Source organism: Siphateles boraxobius, unplaced genomic scaffold (assembly GCF_051911475.1).
Source record: "Siphateles boraxobius isolate OS27281-9 unplaced genomic scaffold, OSU_SipBor_1 6, whole genome shotgun sequence".
NCBI classification, from domain to species: domain Eukaryota; kingdom Metazoa; phylum Chordata; class Actinopteri; order Cypriniformes; family Leuciscidae; genus Siphateles; species Siphateles boraxobius.
In genome coordinates, this window is record NW_027509186.1 from 27,500,526 (window position 1) to 27,518,981 (window position 18,456).

Sequence of the window (18,456 nt, forward strand, 5' to 3'; positions counted from 1 at the left end):
TAAGTTTTAGTTTAGTAGTTTTAAAAGTCTGAATGTTTTCAGTTTGAAATAGTTTAAGTTTTAGTTTAGTAGTTTTAAAAGTTTGAAGTTTGAAGGTTTTCAGTTTATAAATATTAGAAAGAAGGAAATCTTAAAGGGGTGGTTGATTGCGATTTCACTTTTTTCATTTTAAATAGTGTGTAATGTTGCTGTTGGTTCATGAACAGTATCTGCAAAGTTGCTGCACTGAAAGTTCAATGTAAGCAGAGATATCGTCTTTTAAAAATCGGGAAGTTTAATGCCTACAAAAACGACTCGAATTGGACTACGGCCCTGTCCCAAATGGCGCACTTCATGCGGACTTTCGGTCGTGGACTCAAATTGAGCGTGCTCGCCGAGTCTACAAGTCCGTAGGCCGTCCCATTTAGCATTTTAACGCTCTGAAGTGTGCTCAGCAACGCCTCCTTTGTACCCTTGAAGCGGTCTTCCGCGAAGCCCGCATAGATTCAGGCTCCACGCACTTTAGGAATCCTTGCGAAATGCAAATCAGAAAACGGATGGGAGGAGATTTCGCTCACAAACTGTTAACATGGCTTTATGATATAGGCGTACATTTTACCAGTTGTTACTCACAGTTTATACAAACATTATTGACCAGTGGTTGATATCTCAAACATAATAATAGCGTGTTAAATAATACGATCGCATTATGGTTCATTACATAAATAGAACCAAATGTCATGGCTTTACTGAGTCATATAAACGTAGTATGAATATTGAAACCTATACATTTTTCTTAAACTCATTTACATTTTAATTTTGTGTTAAAATTGAACATTATGTATTATTATGTACAACTGTATTGATCATTTACATAACCATGACATCTATTCTAATTGCCAGGTGGCATATACAATTATAGAACTGTAAAAGCAGGCTGTGTAGTTCACATGGACATAAGATTTGGGAAAATAAAATAAATCCTGTTCTCGATGCTAAAGACTGTAATTTTTTTTAATGATATTTGTGATATTTTTCTAATAAAGGTACTGATGAGATGACCTTTAAGTTTATTCAGCTTCGACGTCTGAGCTGAGACCTTCTTCCTGTTTCCGGCGTGACGATCGAGTCTGTCTTAAAAATACCTCTCAATGCGCCCTCGCGGACTCGCGCTAAGGGCCCTATAGGTCTGCACTACAAGACGTCACCGAAGTGTGGACTCTGAGGAAGTCCACAAGTCCGGAGTGTGCCATTTGGGACAGGGCCTACAACGAGATACTCCCGGGTTTTATATGTAACTAACCCATAACCAACCCTCCCTCCGGAATATTAAAAAAAGAGGGCATGGCCATATTTCTGCTGCTTTGTCGAAGAGGAAGAGTTATAGTGGAGAGCAGTAGCCATGCTGTCGAAAGTGTGTTATTTTCACCCAGCTGTCAGGTCTTCTGTGTTCGGGTTTCCTACGAACGCTGTAGTTCGTCAACAATGGCTACAATTTATGTTTGATTATGTTCCTGAAAATTCAAATCGTAATTTTGCTCTCTGTGCTGCGCATTTTACGGAAGACAGTTTCCAGAATCTCCACGAATTCAATGCCGGATTCAACTGTTACTAAAACATGAAGCAGTTCCAACTTTAAAATCTGAGGCAGCAGTTGTTGGGCCACAACCTGTAAGTAAGACTTAATCATTTTAAATTTATTTGCATGTATAATTTCAGACGTAATGTTTTAGTTTTATCAAGGATGTAAACAAATGCCAGCGCTGGCTTTAGTAGCCACTTAGTTATGCTATTTCGTGTATGACAAACGCGTACAAACCTTTTGGACCTGAATTTGTAATTATGTACTAATTTTGTAAATGTATTTTCCATGTATACTTTATGACGTAATTTTTCGATTTGATCAAGAACGTAAACCAATGCCAAGTTGCCAACGCTGTTTGTTTATAGTAGCAGGTTAGTTAAATGCTATTTTGTGTGTGTAAGACAAACGTGTACCTAACGAAAATGATACACTAAGTAAACTAAGTTTTGTGAATAGATAAACGGTTGTTCATTATATCGATAAAACAGTAACTTTAAAAAACGGTATTACTCTGTCATTTATTCAGTTATATTAAACATTTAATCAGGAGAAAACCGTATCTCAAAAGCTATAAGCAGCACTAGCATTTTCAAGTAACAGCGTATCGAAATTCTTATATAATAATAGTAGAATAGAAAAGAATAGAATAGAATAATAATAATAAAATGTACCATTCAGAAACGTTTTGTAAAAGCCGTGGGGAGATTCTGCTTGACTCTCTTCATTGCCTCTTTCTGGGTCTGATTCTGGCTCAAACTGATACGGCAGTAGGCTATTGACACTATTTACATTTGACCGGAGCACATGCAGCTTTCGCCCGTAAAGGCAATGGGCGTGAAGTTTCCGGACTACGTGCACTATGCAGTTTAGCCAATTAAAACACACCGGCCCAAATAACCAATCTGAGCCCATTGCCTGTTTCTGAGGGAGTGGTTTCATAGAATCAGGAAGTCACCCGGTCGTTCAAATGACAGAGGAGAAAGCGTCTTACAATAAAGGTGAAATTTATGAAAAATAAGGCTTTTTTAAAAAAAACACACACTTAGACATGTTATATTGCACCCCATAAACACAATCATGCAAAGAAAAAAAGCAGTAAACCACCCCTTTAAATGAGTCTCGACAGACCCGTCGCCAGACCTCAGTCTTAAGGGGGGCATATGAAATGTATGGGGGGGCACAATTATTATTAGCCTACAGTATGTATATTTATAATAATCAACTCTAGTCGCGCAGCACGTAATCATCACGTTAAACATATAACCAACAGCAATATGACCAGGTAGCCTAGCCTACACCACATTACACAGAAGCAATGTTACGAATATCCATAAAACACTTGACTATACAACATATTAGATGTAACACCAGAAACATCTCTCAAACATTGCATTTTAAAGCAGTCAACAGAGGGATATGCATTACCATGACACACACACACACACACTAGCGTAGCCAGGAATCACAATGTAGGTGGGCCCAGAGAAAATCAGGTGGGCACAGCCTAAAATGCATCTGTGATCAAAATAGGCCAACACAACTACACCTGCTTGATTACACCACAGTTTAATCAGAGCACAAGCATGTAAGTCATCATAAGCAATGTTAAGAACATAACGATAAAAACAGCATTTCCACTGCGCGCGGCCACACTACACACTCGCGCTAGGGTGACCAGACGTCTCGTTTTTCCCGGGACAGCCCCGTATTTCCACTCTAATTTTAGTGTCCCGACTTATTCTGAAAAAATCATGTTTTGTCCCTTATTTCATCGTTAATATATATATATATTTTTTATATATATAATAGGTTTCGTTTCCGAAAGGCTAAGTGAATATATATGTTACGTTCAAACCGTGTAGCGCGCGCATGACAGAGAGGGAGAGACCTTGTGTGTGTGTGCTAGTGTGCCTAATGAAGCGCATGTAAGACGCATTAATAGAGGGAATGCATTAACGTCACTTTCCCGCCGGAACACGCCCCCTCAGCCGGACTGAGTGGCAGAAGAGCAGCTGCGTGACTGGATTTAATAGGGGAAACTGCGAAAACGCAAGTAAAACAAACGATTATCAGTTTAAACTAAAGATTGGACTCAATATAGTGTTCCTTACAACTTACTAAAGATCCAGTGATCCATGGATATTAACATGCAGCCAGGAATCGTGTTTCCTGACATTTATATGTGCCTGATTTCGACACCAGGGAAATACATACAGCAAATTTGCCTGTGAATGCTTTATATAAATACAAAATAGGCAGGTCTAAATCCAGGTGATCACTTATCAATGTTATATATATCATCATATCGTCTAGAGACTTAAAACTTGTATAGTTTTTTGTCAGTGTTTATTTAAAAATGTCAAATTATACAGAATATACAGTGGTAAATATTTGATTGATGAGTTGTCACTGCAATATATAACAATACAATATATAGAGAATGATTTTACCACTAAATTCAGCATATTGACACAAAAAGGATAACTGCAAATCCACCTTTCGCTGCCTGGAGTCCAGTTGTTTCTATGAATTGTAGCGATCTATTTGCTTCTCTGTTCTGTAGCTTTAGGTAGTCTGTAAAAATATTCCTCATATTTCTTGTCAAATCTAGTTGTACAGTCAGTCTCAAAGCTCTTTCCCGTTTTAGACGCGTTTTGTGTGTTTTTCCGCAGCATTCACACTGAAAACCAATGCTGCCGCTCAGTCTTTTTGCCACTTGTGGGCGTAACTGCAGTCACTCCGGCCAACGGTGACGTCACGTGCATTCCCTCTATACGCATGCGTTCTGTATCTGTCCCGTATTACACTCCGAGAAATCTGGTCACCCTAACTCGCGCGCATCTGACAGATGCAAAACAACACCATCATCAAATCAGCAGGACAGTAGTGGACAGTGTGTAAAAACAATGCTTGGTCATAGTCTGGCTCAGCGGCCACATAAACTACGTTAAATAAACAACATTGACTAGGCAACTACATAGTAAACGTAGATTGGCTTACTTTTGATGACTAGCTTATAACAGGAGACGACGGGGCTTAGAGTTGAACACTGCAATGATTTCGTTATAGTCCAACGATTCAGTCAATTCTCTTTCAAATGAGAGCAAGTTGCTTATTAAATTGCTCTGTTTCATTTTAGTTTATACTTAGCCAAACTTCAGTGTCCCTCTGTGAAATATGCTCGTCGTTGTGAAGGGCGGATGGGCTGTTCGCAATCTGACTGCGAAATGCGCTACGCGGGCATTTCGTCATCACCATGACAACCAAACAAGAATCTAGAAACATTGAGATTTATTTTTATAGGTCAATAATTGTCATAATCGCAAAAGAATTCCCTCCGGCTACGTTGTGAGGCCACTGACTGGATGGGCCTGACTGACATGTGGGTGAGCCCAGGCCCATCAAGGCCCACCCGTAGCTACGCAAATGACACACACACACACACACACACACACACACACACACACACACGCAAATACACTCGCACAGATACTTTGAGTGGAGGCAGCGCTGTCCTCTCTCCAGTCCCAGTACAGCGGGAGGAAGCGTTTCTCCGAGCAGAACCTCCTCATCAAAGTATCATTCCACTCGAAAGGAACTGAAGCGAGTAAGCCGCGAAAACTCGTTTTGAAACAGCTTTCAAAAATGCGCGGTAACTGTTGAGCGGCTTAGTTGTACGTTACGTACGTAGCCTAACGTTCTTTTGTAAGGCCGTGTTAGGCTGTTGCAGTGTAGATTCCCATCAATCAACTATCACACCATTGTTTCTTTATATTTTTAATATTTTAATGATAAAGAATGCAACATTAATGCAACACAAAATTAGCAGCTATGATAATATTAAAATTAAATTAAAATTAAATTATCTGTGCCTCAAGTGGGGGGGCACAAGCATTTTTGGGGGCGGGCCCGGCCCCCTATGGCCCGCCCATAGCGACGGGTCTGAGTCTCGATGTGCGGCGCAAATGTCACGAATTGGGCGACGCGTTTGCCGCAAACACTCGATATTCGCCTCAATGGCGTTGGAGTGGAAAATTCGCATGGCGCGTAGTCGCGCAAGACAATCAGTGAAGAGCTCATGGATACGTCCGGTTATCACTGTTGTTGAAAATGGAGAAGAGTATTATTGTTGCCGTCTGTTGGTATCCTGAAATATATGATACAACATCATATACATACAGAGAAAAAATGGCAGCAAGAAATTTTGTTGATGATGTGTGTGAAGACACTCCTTCTAGATCGAGTAACTCGATGCGAAATTTCGCTTGTCAATCCTCAAGTAGCGCTGGAAGCAGCTGTCATCCAGACGCAGTTCCTGGAGTAGACGGCGATATTATATTGTAAACAGCTTGTGAATGCGCCAAATGCACTAGCTTAGGATTCACACTGTTCATTCTGACTACCTCCATAACAGCGGACAAATACCAAATTGACTCGAAATTAAATACCATGATTAATAAGGATTTTCTGCTGATCAAATCGGGTACTCACAATCAGTAATAGTCGCACAAAATAAGGGTTATTTCTCCTGTGCAAGTCTCTCTCTCGCTTCATTCGACTACGTCAGGGCGATGATTGACAGGTGCGCTAAGCCCCGCCTTTCCAACACTGTATGTATATATAAGGCAAATTAAAACAAAATGTGTTATAAAACACCACTCTTCCTCTTTTCATTTTTATTTAAAAAAAAGTAAACATATTAATAGCCACACAAATGTGGTTCAGGCAACGCATAGCCTACACTGATTATCTTCTCTGCATGTATATTTCTAACAAAACTAAATATGAAACAAAACCTGCCTCTTTTTGTTTTCACTTTAAAAATATGAAACATTATTATATTGGTCCATAAAACTGAAATTTAATAAAAAGAGACAGGGTTGTGTCATTTTTATTTTATTATACATACAGTGGATATGTACTCTGATTCTCTTCACTGTACATTTCAACCTGCTGCACCACTTTGTTTAAACGGCGTGAACACAGTCCGCCCTAGCAACTACATAAACTATAAGCAACTACAGTGTTGTCCACCTGCACCAGGACATGGTAGACCCTTAACTGCCGGAGGAAATATTTCAGGGCCAGAAATACAGCCATCAACTTGAGGCAATTGATGTGCCATTGGAGATGATGGCCTCTCCAGACCCTTTGGGCTAGACGGCCATCTAAGACTGCTCCCCAGCCTGTCAGGGAAGCGTCTGTCATTAGCATCCTGTTATTAGCATCCAACACGCACCTAGAGTGGGACCCAAGGTGAGGAACCGGGGTCTGAGCCACATAGAAAGGGTACAAAGTATGTGGCTCATAAACCTTATTCATCTTTGGGGACTGGCCCTTGGATAAAATCCACTGGCTCTAAGCCACAACTGAAACGGCCTACTGTGCAGAAGGCCCAAAGGTATAACCGTGGACACAGCTGCCATAAGATGGAAAATTCTTTGAAAATGATGGAGTGTAATCTCCTGCCCTAGCCTGACATTGCTCAGGGTGTTTAAGATGGACTTGACACGTGCGGGAGACACCTGTGCCCGCATGGTGACCGAGTCTCATACGACCCCTAAATACATTGTTCTCTGGGCCAGACAGAGAATGCTTTTCTTGGCACTGAGTCTCAACCCCAGAGTATGAAGATGAGCTAGGACGATATCTCAATGTTGCAGCACAAGCTCTTAAGACTGGACTAGTATCAGCCAGTCGCCTATGTAATTTAAAATGCTGATGCCCTGTAGTCGCAAAGGAGCCCGTGCTGCATCCATGCATTTTGTGTATGTGCGGGTTGAAAAGGCTAGGCCGAATGGAAGAACCCTAAAGCGAAACTCAGGAACTCCCTGTGTTGTGGCCGAATTTTTATATGAAAAATTATAGACGTTGGTCTAATAAACCAACGTCGCGGGCACAAATACACAGGAAGAATATATTTTATTCCATGAAGATAGTTCATCTTGGAGAATTTGAAAGAAGGGGAAGGACTTTCTCTCTGATGCCTCCCCTTGGCCACCCAACAGAAATCTGTCATATAACTTTGATCGTCTAGGTGTCTCTTGTTTCTGTGCCCAGTCTGTCTGAAGACTGTCCACGGCATGAGTAACTACCTTAAGTAGCTCATTGTATGATCTGTCATCACTAGAGGAGTTTTCAGAGGCAGTGCACTCGACTTCCGTTTCCCCAAGAGAACTAACGTCCTCAGCCAAGTCTGATTTTTTCCCACAGCGCTCAGCGCAGCATTGAGAGTATCTTTTGAAAGGGAACTCTAATTTCTACCTTCTGACTTCTAGTTTTGCCTAAGTTTGAAGTTACTGTAAAAAGCCCAACTGAAGTAAGTGTTGAAGAAGAGGAACTGATAATTGAGGTTTGCGGAAAGTGAGTGGTTTATTTTATTCCCTGCATTAAGAGAGCAGTGTGTTCTTCCAATCTTGGTATGATGAAGTTACTTTGATTTAATTGATAATTGTTTCCTTTTTTTTTTTTTACTTTGTGGTCATTTATTTACTGTAACCCCCATCCTAATATATATTAGTAGCTTAACTCAACCCTGGGTTGTAGATCAGTTGCTTGTACCTTTTTCACAGATACACTTATGGACACCCTGTACCTGGTAAATCATGGGTGAAAGTGTGCCGTAATAATTATTTGTCCTACTATTACACCAGTCCAGTGTGTTTAGAGGAAACCATTGAGGTATGTAAGTTGAAACGCAATTCATGTAAATTAATGGCACATTATCTTTCCTCCATATATCCAATTAAACCACTCTTTATGATTAACATGCCATGTTTGCGTTCATTCATTATAATTAGATAAAAAAGACAGGCTGTGCCATCCATATCTTAAAAACATCAGTCTATTTGAACGCCACACTAAAGGATAGGCTGGAGAATTCTCTTCGTGTTGAGGCAATGGTTACAGAAGAAGGAACAGGTGAGCTGCTGGATTTGGTCAGATCCCGTTACCTACATTTATTTGATTTCTCATTTTTTATGATTTGCTTTAATTTTATTTTAAATAATATTTATTTTGATGTTTTACTGTTTACAGAGATCACCATGACAAAATCTGAATCTGTAACTCTCACTTATGAAATTGGTAAAGTCACATTTACTGAGCTGCCCAAAACATATGAACATGGATCAGTTATAGAAGGAAAAGTAATTCTAAAATAAGTTTGTCTCAGTTTAACACCATTAATATGTATGGAATTATTCCTTAATGTATTCCTGCAAAATCTTATTTTCAACAGATCAAACTCTCAAATTTCAAAGGTGCATCAATTCAAAACAAAGATGTTTATCTTATGGAGGGTTACACTTGGTCCCCAAAACTGCTCCTAAATCTCACCACAGACAGCGATGGACTGGCCAGCTTCTCTTTTAATACGTCCAGTCATTCTAAAAGTGATATTAATCTGATTGTAAGAGTTTTTTTTTTCTTCTCAGTTTTCTTTTGTGTTCCCTGAAGAGTTCAGAGTTATTTCTGATTCTTTGTTATCCAGGCAAGTGTCTCTCTAGAGGTCCGTCATTATTTTCACAACAAGCCTTACATCCCTGTGCATACAACAACAGTCCAGCTCTTCCAGCCTGCCACTCCATACACCCCAACACTAAGTGAATTGATTATAGAGAATTCTGAGCAACCATTAAAGTGTGACTCTGAGTTTACAGCCACCATCAAGTATTATTTTATTGGAGAGACTGTTGAAGACTTCAAAACAGACATTGTCTATATGGTGAGAACATGTGAAGTATTTATATTATTACAGAGATGTTTTTGTTTAACAGTATTATTTGGCTGCACTAGTCAGTTATTAGAGGGTTATCTGTCTGTTTCAGGTCTTGTCCAGAGGAGTGATCGTTCATCATGGATATGAGAAGATTGAAGTGAAGATTTCTAATGGAGCAAGTGGCACAATGTCGTTCAAACTGTCTGTTAGTTCAGATCTGGCTCCTGTAGTGCAGATTCTGGCATACTGTGTCCTGCCCAGTGAAAATGTTGTTGCTAGTAGCAAAAATCTCGACATTGAAAAGTGTTTCAAAAACAAGGTATGTATTGTAGCTTTAGAAATGAGCCTCTTTACTGTATTACTGACTGTATTACTGACTTTATTACTAAAATAAATCCTATTCATTATATGTCACAGGTGTCTCTAAAGTTTTCTCCTGCTAAAGCGGTTCCTGGTGAGAAAAACACTCTCCAGCTCTCAGCTCAGCCTGGTTCACTGTGCGGCCTCAGTGCTGTAGATCAGAGCGTCCTGATCCTGAAGTCAGGAAAACGTCTGGATGCTGACAAGGTGCAAATGCTTTAAGATTCGGTATTGATTAATTGCGTCTTCATAGTGGGAATCTACAGTGTGAATCTAGTGATAACAGACTTTAGTTATTACTGCTATGATCCATCAGTGTTTAAGCTGACATCCCAATCTTAGGAGATTTAACATTAATCTTCATTCTTTTCTCACCAAAATGGAATTAAACTTTTGTTGAAAAATACATAAATTATTTAGATATACTGATAGTGTGTGAACGTGGTCCCGTCACAGGTCTTCAACTTGCTGCCAGTGCAGTCGGGGTCATATTATCCTTATACTGTTGAAGATGAGCAGGAGTGTCTGCATGTGAGACCCCGTCGAGCTGTGCCGACAGACAACGCCTATGAATCCTTAAAGGTAACAGGTGGATTATGTGTGTGGCAGTGCACTAGATAATGATTGGGAGAGTATATACTGCACATGCATAAGTAAATCCATAAAAAGCCCTCTTGATTATACTGACAGTAAAAAGTCATTTGTATTGTCATGACTTTATTGTGGTTCATCATTCCCATTTGACAGAGAGTGGGATTGAAGATGGCAACAAATCTGGTTATGCGAGTCCCTCAGTGTCTGTCATACAGAGGCTTGATGTATCATCACCGATACCAAGGTACTTATAAATATAGGCACATATACTGTTATTACAATCGAAGCTGTAATGTTTTAATATGTAGGTGCTTGTTATGAAATTTATTTAAATATATATGTTAAATTTGTTAAATTGTGAAATTCACACAATTCATACAATTCCACAATTATAGTGACTGTGTAGGAGAAGACAGTTTCCCTTCAGGGACTACCGCTGCGTGAAATCGCAGTGGGAACGCCCCCAGAGTAACACGTCTGAAGCATGAATGAAATCAGTCAATGGAGAGATGGAGCGTCACAGCAAGTGACGTCATTGACCAGGAAGCTATAAATATCCCCTGAATACACAAGCCGCCAGCTTCTGTTACTTCAGCAGCGCTCTGTGTGTGTGTATCTGAAATCTTCGATTGTGTTTGTCTGTTCTGTCAGGAGTTTATCACTATATATATATTATATATACTATTGTAAGGCGTGGGGTTTAACTGTCCGTGGATTAATCTCAAGAATGACGATGGACTTGGAATATTGACGGCTAACAACTTTTATTGAGCAGAGTGTTAGAATTAGAGAGCAGAGCAACACCACACTCCTCGCTCGCACCCTCTCTATCCCTCTTTCTTTCCCGCACTCCCGCTTCTCATTACATCATCCTCTCTCTGAGGACTCAACACCAAAATAAAAGTCCTTAACAAAAAGATGTGAAAATAGAATACAATGAATATTAAACAAAAGAAACTTCACATTAGTTACCCCGTGGGAAAAGAAACGTCCACGTTTTCAACACAGAAAATAACAATGCCCTTAATAAACCAGGCAAAGCAATGTGCAGATTATTGGTGCACCAAAAACCAAAAGTTTCAATAAACACAAAATGGTCTGTAGTCCAAGACATGCAAGGGTTTCAGCAAAAGTTATAAAGCAAAGGATGGATAACTTTTTTTTTTTTCTTTTACTTCACAACATAGTCTTTGAACTTTGCAGGCAATTTGACAGGCCTGCGACCTAACGGTCTAGAGTCTAGAACAGCACGTGGAGCCACAGCAGTAGAACAGCCTACTTCTGAGGTTACATAGTCCATATTATCAGGCTGAGGAACATTCAACTGTCCAGTGTTTTGAGTTAAGCTCAGCGGTAACTGTCCCAAAAGCAATGTCCTAGCTGGACTCTGATTGGGGACTTCTCCAGTAAAGATAACAGAAGGCAAGTTCTCTCGGACAGCAAGTGTAGAAGAATTAGAAATATTAGGGGATACTTCCTTTTCCACAGTCTGTGCAATGGGAGACGATGCATCGGATACTGTTCGCCCCAGCTGATATGTGGAAGGCAGGTAGGTTTTAAGACGATTATGATGTACCACTTGCGGTGTCTTTTCAGGAAAACCTTTTGGCTGAATAGCATACAGCACAGAATTACCATCGGCAGGCTGAACAGTTCGTGTTACAATGTAGGGTCCTTTCCAGCGTGGGGCCAGTTTACATCGGGAATGAGCAGGATCATTCAGCCAAACCAAGTCTCCCACACTGTACGTGGTGAATTTGGCCTTTTTGTCATATTGAGCTTTTTGCTGTGCGTGAGCATGTTCCTGATTCTCCTGACGCAACTTGAATGCAAAGTGCAGCTTCCTGTAGACAGACGTAGCATACTCTGCTGGGGTGCCAGCAGAGGCACTACAAGCTTCAGTAGGACAAGGAAAGAGTAAATGCACAGGCAGCCTGGCTTCACGTCCATGAACAAGGAAAAAGGGGGTGTATCCAGTACTGCTGTGCACACTGGTATTGTAAGAGAACTGGATTGACCTCAACATGGTATCCCATGACTCTGTTTGCTGATACAGACATTTACTCAATTGGTCTTTCAGGGTGCGATTGAATCTTTCAATTAAACCATCTCCCTCAGGATGATAAGGAGATGTCCTAGTTTTGGTGACACCCAACTTGGAACACAACTCCTTGATTAAATCTGCCTCAAACTGACGAACTTGATCTGTATGAAGGTATTCAGGAACACCATGGTCTGTGACATACTGTTCAAAAATACAGTGTGCCACCGTTACAGCTCTTTGGTCCTTCATAGGGTACAAATTCACATACTTGGTGAAATAGTCTTGAAGAACAAGGACATATCTATGGCCTGATGGTGTCATAGGAAGCTCAGTAATGTCAGCTGCTACCTTTTCAAAAGGATGATTGGCATGAATAGTCTGTAGGGGAGCTACTTGATGTGGGACTGGCATAGATCTAGACTGGCATGAAACACACTGTTGGCAGTAGTTCTCTACGTCTCTAGCCATGTATGGCCAATAGAAATGCTCCCTGGCCCTTGCAAGTGTCTTTTTATGACCAAGGTGACCTACAGTGGAATGACCATGTAAAAACTGTAACACCTGGGGGACAGCTGTACTGGGAATGACTACATGAAGAGTGGGTGACTCTTTAGGTTTGTTACAGGCAAAACGGTAGATTTTTCCATCCTGCAAATGCAGTCTATCAAACTGTCGCCAGTATACTTTGAGCTCTGTCGACCCCTTCTTTAGAACCCAAGCTGGGGGTCTCTTTTCTTCCTTCAACCATTCACTTACTGTCCTCAGTGTGACATCATCTTTTTGACCCTGTTCAAGATCGACTGACAAAGTCTGAGAAAGGTCTATGACAGCATGAGCGGTAAGAGGGGCGGTGACTACAGAAGGTTCTGGTTTGTCTGACATTGAGGGAACAGAAGGAATAGTATCACTTTGACTCGGGCATCTAGATAGTGAATCTGCATTTGTGTGCTTTACGCCATTCCTGTGTTTTATGACCCAATTGTAGACGTCAAGCTCCAATACCCAACGTGCTCTACGCCCTGTTGGATCTCGATCAATAGGCATTTTCTTTAACCCTAACAAGGGACGATGGTCTGTAACAATCACAAAGGGGCATCCTTGTAAGTAGTGTGAGAAATGTCTAACGGACCAAACAATAGCCCACCATTCTCTGTCAAAGGTGGACCAGTTACGCTCTGTTGTGCTTAGCACATGACTGGCATAGGCTACTACCTTTTCAACACCCTGTTGCTGTTGTGCAAGTACGGAACCAATCGCATGGTGAGATGCGTCCGTATAGAGAATAAAAGACTTGCTGAAATCAGGGTAGGTGAGAATGGGAGGGGAAGACAGAGCATGGCGAAAATACTGAAATGTGTCCTCACATTGTTCATTCCATGTGAATTTGGTATGTTTCCTCGTCAGATTGTGTAGAGGGGCTGCTTTTTCCGCAAAGTCTCTGACAAACCGGCGATAGTATGAACAGAGGCCTATGAAAGCTCTAACCTCTGTAGGTGTAGTTGGACGAGGCCAATTCAGCACTTTCTCAGTCACTTTGGGGTCAGGTTGAATGCCCTCCTTTGAAACCACATGTCCTAGAAAGAGTACAGATTGTTTGAAAAACTGACACTTTCGAGGATGGAGTTTGAGACCAGCCTGCCGCAATCTTCCAAACACTTCAGAGAGATCATGAATGTGATCTTTAAAGGTCTTACTGAAGACTATGATGTCATCAAGATAAATCAGAGTCTTAGACCAATGGAGGCCACGGAGAACAAGCTCCATCAACCTCTGAAATGTTGGGGGGGCATTGGTAAGGCCCATTGGCATGACCTTAAATTGATAGAGGGAATCTCCCGTAGTAAATGCAGTTTTTTCTTTACTAGCATCATCCATTTGAGTCTGCCAATAGCCACTTGACAAATCTAGAGTGCTAAACAAGGTGGCCCCAGAAAGGGCATCTAAACTGTCATCCACACGTGGCAGGGGATGTGCATCTTTAATGGTTATCGAGTTCAACCGCCTATAATCAATACAAAATCTGTAAGACCCATCCTTCTTACGAACAAGTATCACTGGGGAGGCCCATGGGCTATGGCTAGGCTCAATTAAGTCAGCATCAAGGAGTTTCTCTACTTGTTTGTGGATTTCCTCTCGTAGGATAGGAGATGTACGGTATGCTCTCTGACGCACAGGGGATGTGGAGGATGTGTGTATGCTATGCTTAATCAAATCAGTTCTACCTAGATCAGTAGAAGAAGTACTGAAGACATCGCAGTTCTCTTGTAGGAGGGAGTTAACTACCTCTAACTCATTGGGAGTAAGAGTGTCTGTACCCATGTGAATATCAGGTAATTGGCATGAAGGGCTTGGCAGGCTAACCTGAGCTACAAGACCGTCCACAGGCTTATAGAAATCAGAAGGCATGTCACGCACAGAGTAGAACTGACCTAAATGGGTTTGTTTGGGCAACTCAATGTCTTGATGTGTAGGATTAAGCAGATGAACTACTGTGAGCCCATTTTCGACATTAGAGAAGCTCCGAGCAACAGCTAAATCTTTGTCAAAGGTCACATGTGGTTCCAGAATACCTTGAAAACCATGGAGCTGACTTCCTGTTTCTGAGGTACATGCTACAGAGGCAGGAACAACAACCTCTGTCAAAGGGGGGACTGAGACCTGTGAGAGCAGGAACACATTACAGCAAAAAGGCAGTGCTTGGGAGGAACTGAGAAGAGAAATTTTGTCATTTTTGAACATAAAAGCACCAGAGGCTGTGTCAATTGAGGCACCATGCATTTTGAAAAAGTCCCACCCAAGAAGAGCATCCTGTCTAGAGTCTCTCACGACATACATGTTCATACTGAATATGTGTGACCCCAGACGTAATGTAACAGATAATGAACCTAAAATGTCTAACTGTTGTCCTGTCAGTGTGTGTGCCACCTGGAAACTTTTCAGTAAGGGGCGATGTTTAAGTGCAGGGATGCGTTGACGTAAGGCCTCACTGATGAGTGACAAACCAGCGCCAGTGTCAAGGAAAATACTGACTTCTTGATCCTCGACGAGGCCTTTTATGTAAGGTGTCCAGCGTGTGGTGTCCACAGATGTGACTGTATTGTTGCTATGGGCCGCTGACAGTTGAACTGAAGATTGGCCCTCATCTCCAGTTACCCCTCGTTTCCCGAATGCTGATGTTCGACGAAGTGTACATGGCGGGAATGGGGTCGTTGTGGACTTGGAGAGCGAATTCTGTGATACTGCTCATCCCTCCATCGATCTCGGTTCTCACCTGGGCTGCTGTCATCTTTCAGTTGATGCCTGTAGCTGGGTTGAGAAGGCACTGAGTCATCGTATGCAGTATATCTCTGCTGAGGGCTAAAACGAGTCTCTCTGCTGTCGTATCGTAAGGGTCTATCATACCCTTGCTGCTGCTGATGATAACTTGGCCCGGGGCTCCCGTGTAGTCTGCGATGACTGTTACTGGAACGTACAGGAGATCTTCCTCTGGAGTAGGGCACATCAGATGCAGTGAAATGTTGATAACGAGAAGATGGCATATAGTGATTGTCTTTCACCCTGTCAAGTGAAGGTGATCTCTGATGATAGGTGAAGTGACGATCTGGAGGTGAGACAGCACTGGTGTGATGAGGCTTAGGCTGTGTCAACATAGTCACGACAGACTGAAGTTTGTCTACTTTCAGATGGAGGTCGTTGAGCTGCGCTGCGAGCATATTGGCAGACTCAGTTGTGAGGCTGTGTACCTCGGCAGGTTCAGGTGCAGAGGATGTCGGCAGTAGAAAAGGCTCAGTGACTGTGGAACGTGCCCTCTCACACCGACCAGCTACTTTAATTGCATCCTCAAGTGTAGTTACACCAAACTCATACAGTTTAGTTTGCAATGAAAGTTCAAGTCCAGCTATAAAGCGTCGCAAAATTTCACCTTTGATGGCAGATTCTCCATAATCCGGAAAAGCCTGGTTAACAAGGCGGGTCAAATCAGCAGCAAACACTTCAAATGGCTCGTTGCTCCGACGCGGTCTGGCATTTAAGTATGTTTGAAAAGTTCTCAGTAGCTGTTTGTGATCAAAAACTGTAGCAATCTTGTTACATGTACTGTCATAATCAGCTTTGACGTCATCTGACAAACTATCCCAGTAACTGAATGCAGCACCTGCCAATCTTGAAGGAAGTACTTTGGCAAGCTGAGGTTTGTCCATACCTGAGGTCTCGCAGCATACTTGAAAACGACGAGCCCATTGAGAAAAGCTTTCGTTGCCATCCCCAGTGAAGTCTGGAGGTAAAACAGCTCTGAAGTGCACTTGTGGGGTTGTTACATTGTCTTCTGCCATGTTTGAAAAGAGTAATGCCAATGCAGTTGTACCAACCAGTTCAATCCAGCAAAGTCTTTTATTGATAAAGATTGTCTGCAAGTTGGACTTATACTGTGACTTTTGTAGTGAGGATGTATATATAAAAATGTTGAAAAAAAAAGTAGATGAACACTTATAACAAGTCTATTTTATAAGTCACATTTGCAGTGCTTTCTCCTTTTACTCTCGGCTATGTGCAGTTACCGAAGGCCGCCACAAGAGGGAGACACGCGCACACGTTTCAGAAAAAGTGAGCGTCGTCAAATCCTGGCAATGAGCCAACTTCGAACCGTCGAGATGCAGGCGTCTTCTTTACTCTTTTTTATTTTTTTTTATTCACCAAAATAAACGAAATATATAACTGTAGCCTACATGAAAAGAAAACTCACACGATGGTGAAAACAATAAAGCTGCTCTAAAGTTATAAATATAGTCCGTATGAATACAGTCCATGTAAATGAAAACGTTACACGTTAAGCAAAACGCGTTCCAGTCTGAGTTAACCCACCAGTACAACTGATCCAGTCTCTATGATGAAAGGGCAGCAAATATCATATATTTTTCGTTTTCGTCACCATAAGTTACCCGTCCAGCATAAACTTCTCCAAAGAGGCCGGAAACCATCACCGCTGCCACCAAATATGTAAGGCGTGGGGTTTAACTGTCCGTGGATTAATCTCAAGAATGACGATGGACTTGGAATATTGACGGCTAACAACTTTTATTGAGCAGAGTGTTAGAATTAGAGAGCAGAGCAACACCACACTCCTCGCTCGCACCCTCTCTATCCCTCTTTCTTTCCCGCACTCCCGCTTCTCATTACATCATCCTCTCTCTGAGGACTCAACACCACAGCGAGCAGTATAGGAAGTGTGTTTTCCCCCTGTACACGATACATCACGGGTGGGGATTCACACGAGCTATGTGTGGCTTGTTTGGAAGTGCAGCATGCCCAGTCGACTCGAGGGAGTCGATTGTGAGCATTGCGAGCGCTTTCCTCTAAGAAGTCTGCGCTCGCGGCGATCGCTCTTCGAGGAGAGCGGTATGCTGCGAGCCTCCCGAGGCTCGGGTCCCGCTTCTGTTGAGGCAGAGCGGCGACGCTTGTCTTGGGGTATGCAGATGGATCTCACTGGCGACGTTGAGACGGGCCCCGCCCTATCTCAGCTTTCTCCGGCGGGATCCAGTGCCTCTCACCCGGCTCTGGAAGCACGCGCTGCGGCGGTTACTTCTGCCCGGGTGGAGGCACATGATGATGTTGATTTGAGATTATTCAGTTCTGAGGAGCTGGATGTCGAAAGTTTTGCATCAGTAGAAACTAGTTTGTCACATTATACTGCAAATGAAGAAGGTTTGATGGACGTGTTATCTCGGGCTGTTGAAAAGCTCAGTAGCCAGAGTGGCCAGCTGATAGACAGCAGTCTAGAAATAAAAGCAAACTAGATGATAGATTTCTGTCTGCATCACCTCAACCTTCTCACCGGTGCTTACCGTTCTTCCCAGACCTTCATGCTGAGGTTTCAAAGACCTGGGTTAGACCGGTTTCAAGCAGAATTTACACAAATCAGTCCAATGCTTATGGTAACATTTTTGGTGCTAAATCTGCTGGTTATGTGACGATGCCGAAGGCAGAGGAGACGCTCGCGAGCTATCTCTCGCCTGCTTCGTCGTCTTCACTTAAAGCACCGGCTCTTCCATCTAGACCACTAAAAAATACCTCTGTGCTGGTGGGGAAGGCTTACTCGGCGGCTGGGCAAGCGGCTGCATGTCTGCATACGATGGCTATTATGCAGGCTTATCAGGCCGACCTGCTGAAAGATGCGTG

At 42.2% G+C, this 18,456-nt stretch overlaps 1 protein-coding gene across 2 annotated transcripts in view; it reads left to right on the forward strand.

The window, feature by feature from the left end:
* Positions 1-18,456, forward strand: part of LOC143716240 (alpha-2-macroglobulin-like) — a 40,488-nt gene that overhangs the window by 5,705 nt on the left and 16,327 nt on the right. Inside the window, exons 7-16 of one of the 2 annotated variants that reach the window (XM_077208565.1) lie at positions 7,843-7,927; positions 8,137-8,245; positions 8,365-8,485; positions 8,603-8,712; positions 8,805-8,975; positions 9,057-9,290; positions 9,394-9,603; positions 9,702-9,851; positions 10,101-10,226; positions 10,392-10,482. In XM_077208565.1, the coding sequence (XP_077064680.1) occupies positions 7,843-7,927; positions 8,137-8,245; positions 8,365-8,485; positions 8,603-8,712; positions 8,805-8,975; positions 9,057-9,290; positions 9,394-9,603; positions 9,702-9,851; positions 10,101-10,226; positions 10,392-10,482 (1,407 nt within the window). The remainder of the gene's footprint in view (positions 1-7,842; positions 7,928-8,136; positions 8,246-8,364; positions 8,486-8,602; positions 8,713-8,804; positions 8,976-9,056; positions 9,291-9,393; positions 9,604-9,701; positions 9,852-10,100; positions 10,227-10,391; positions 10,483-18,456) is intronic. The other variant, XM_077208566.1, reaches the window with a different exon arrangement.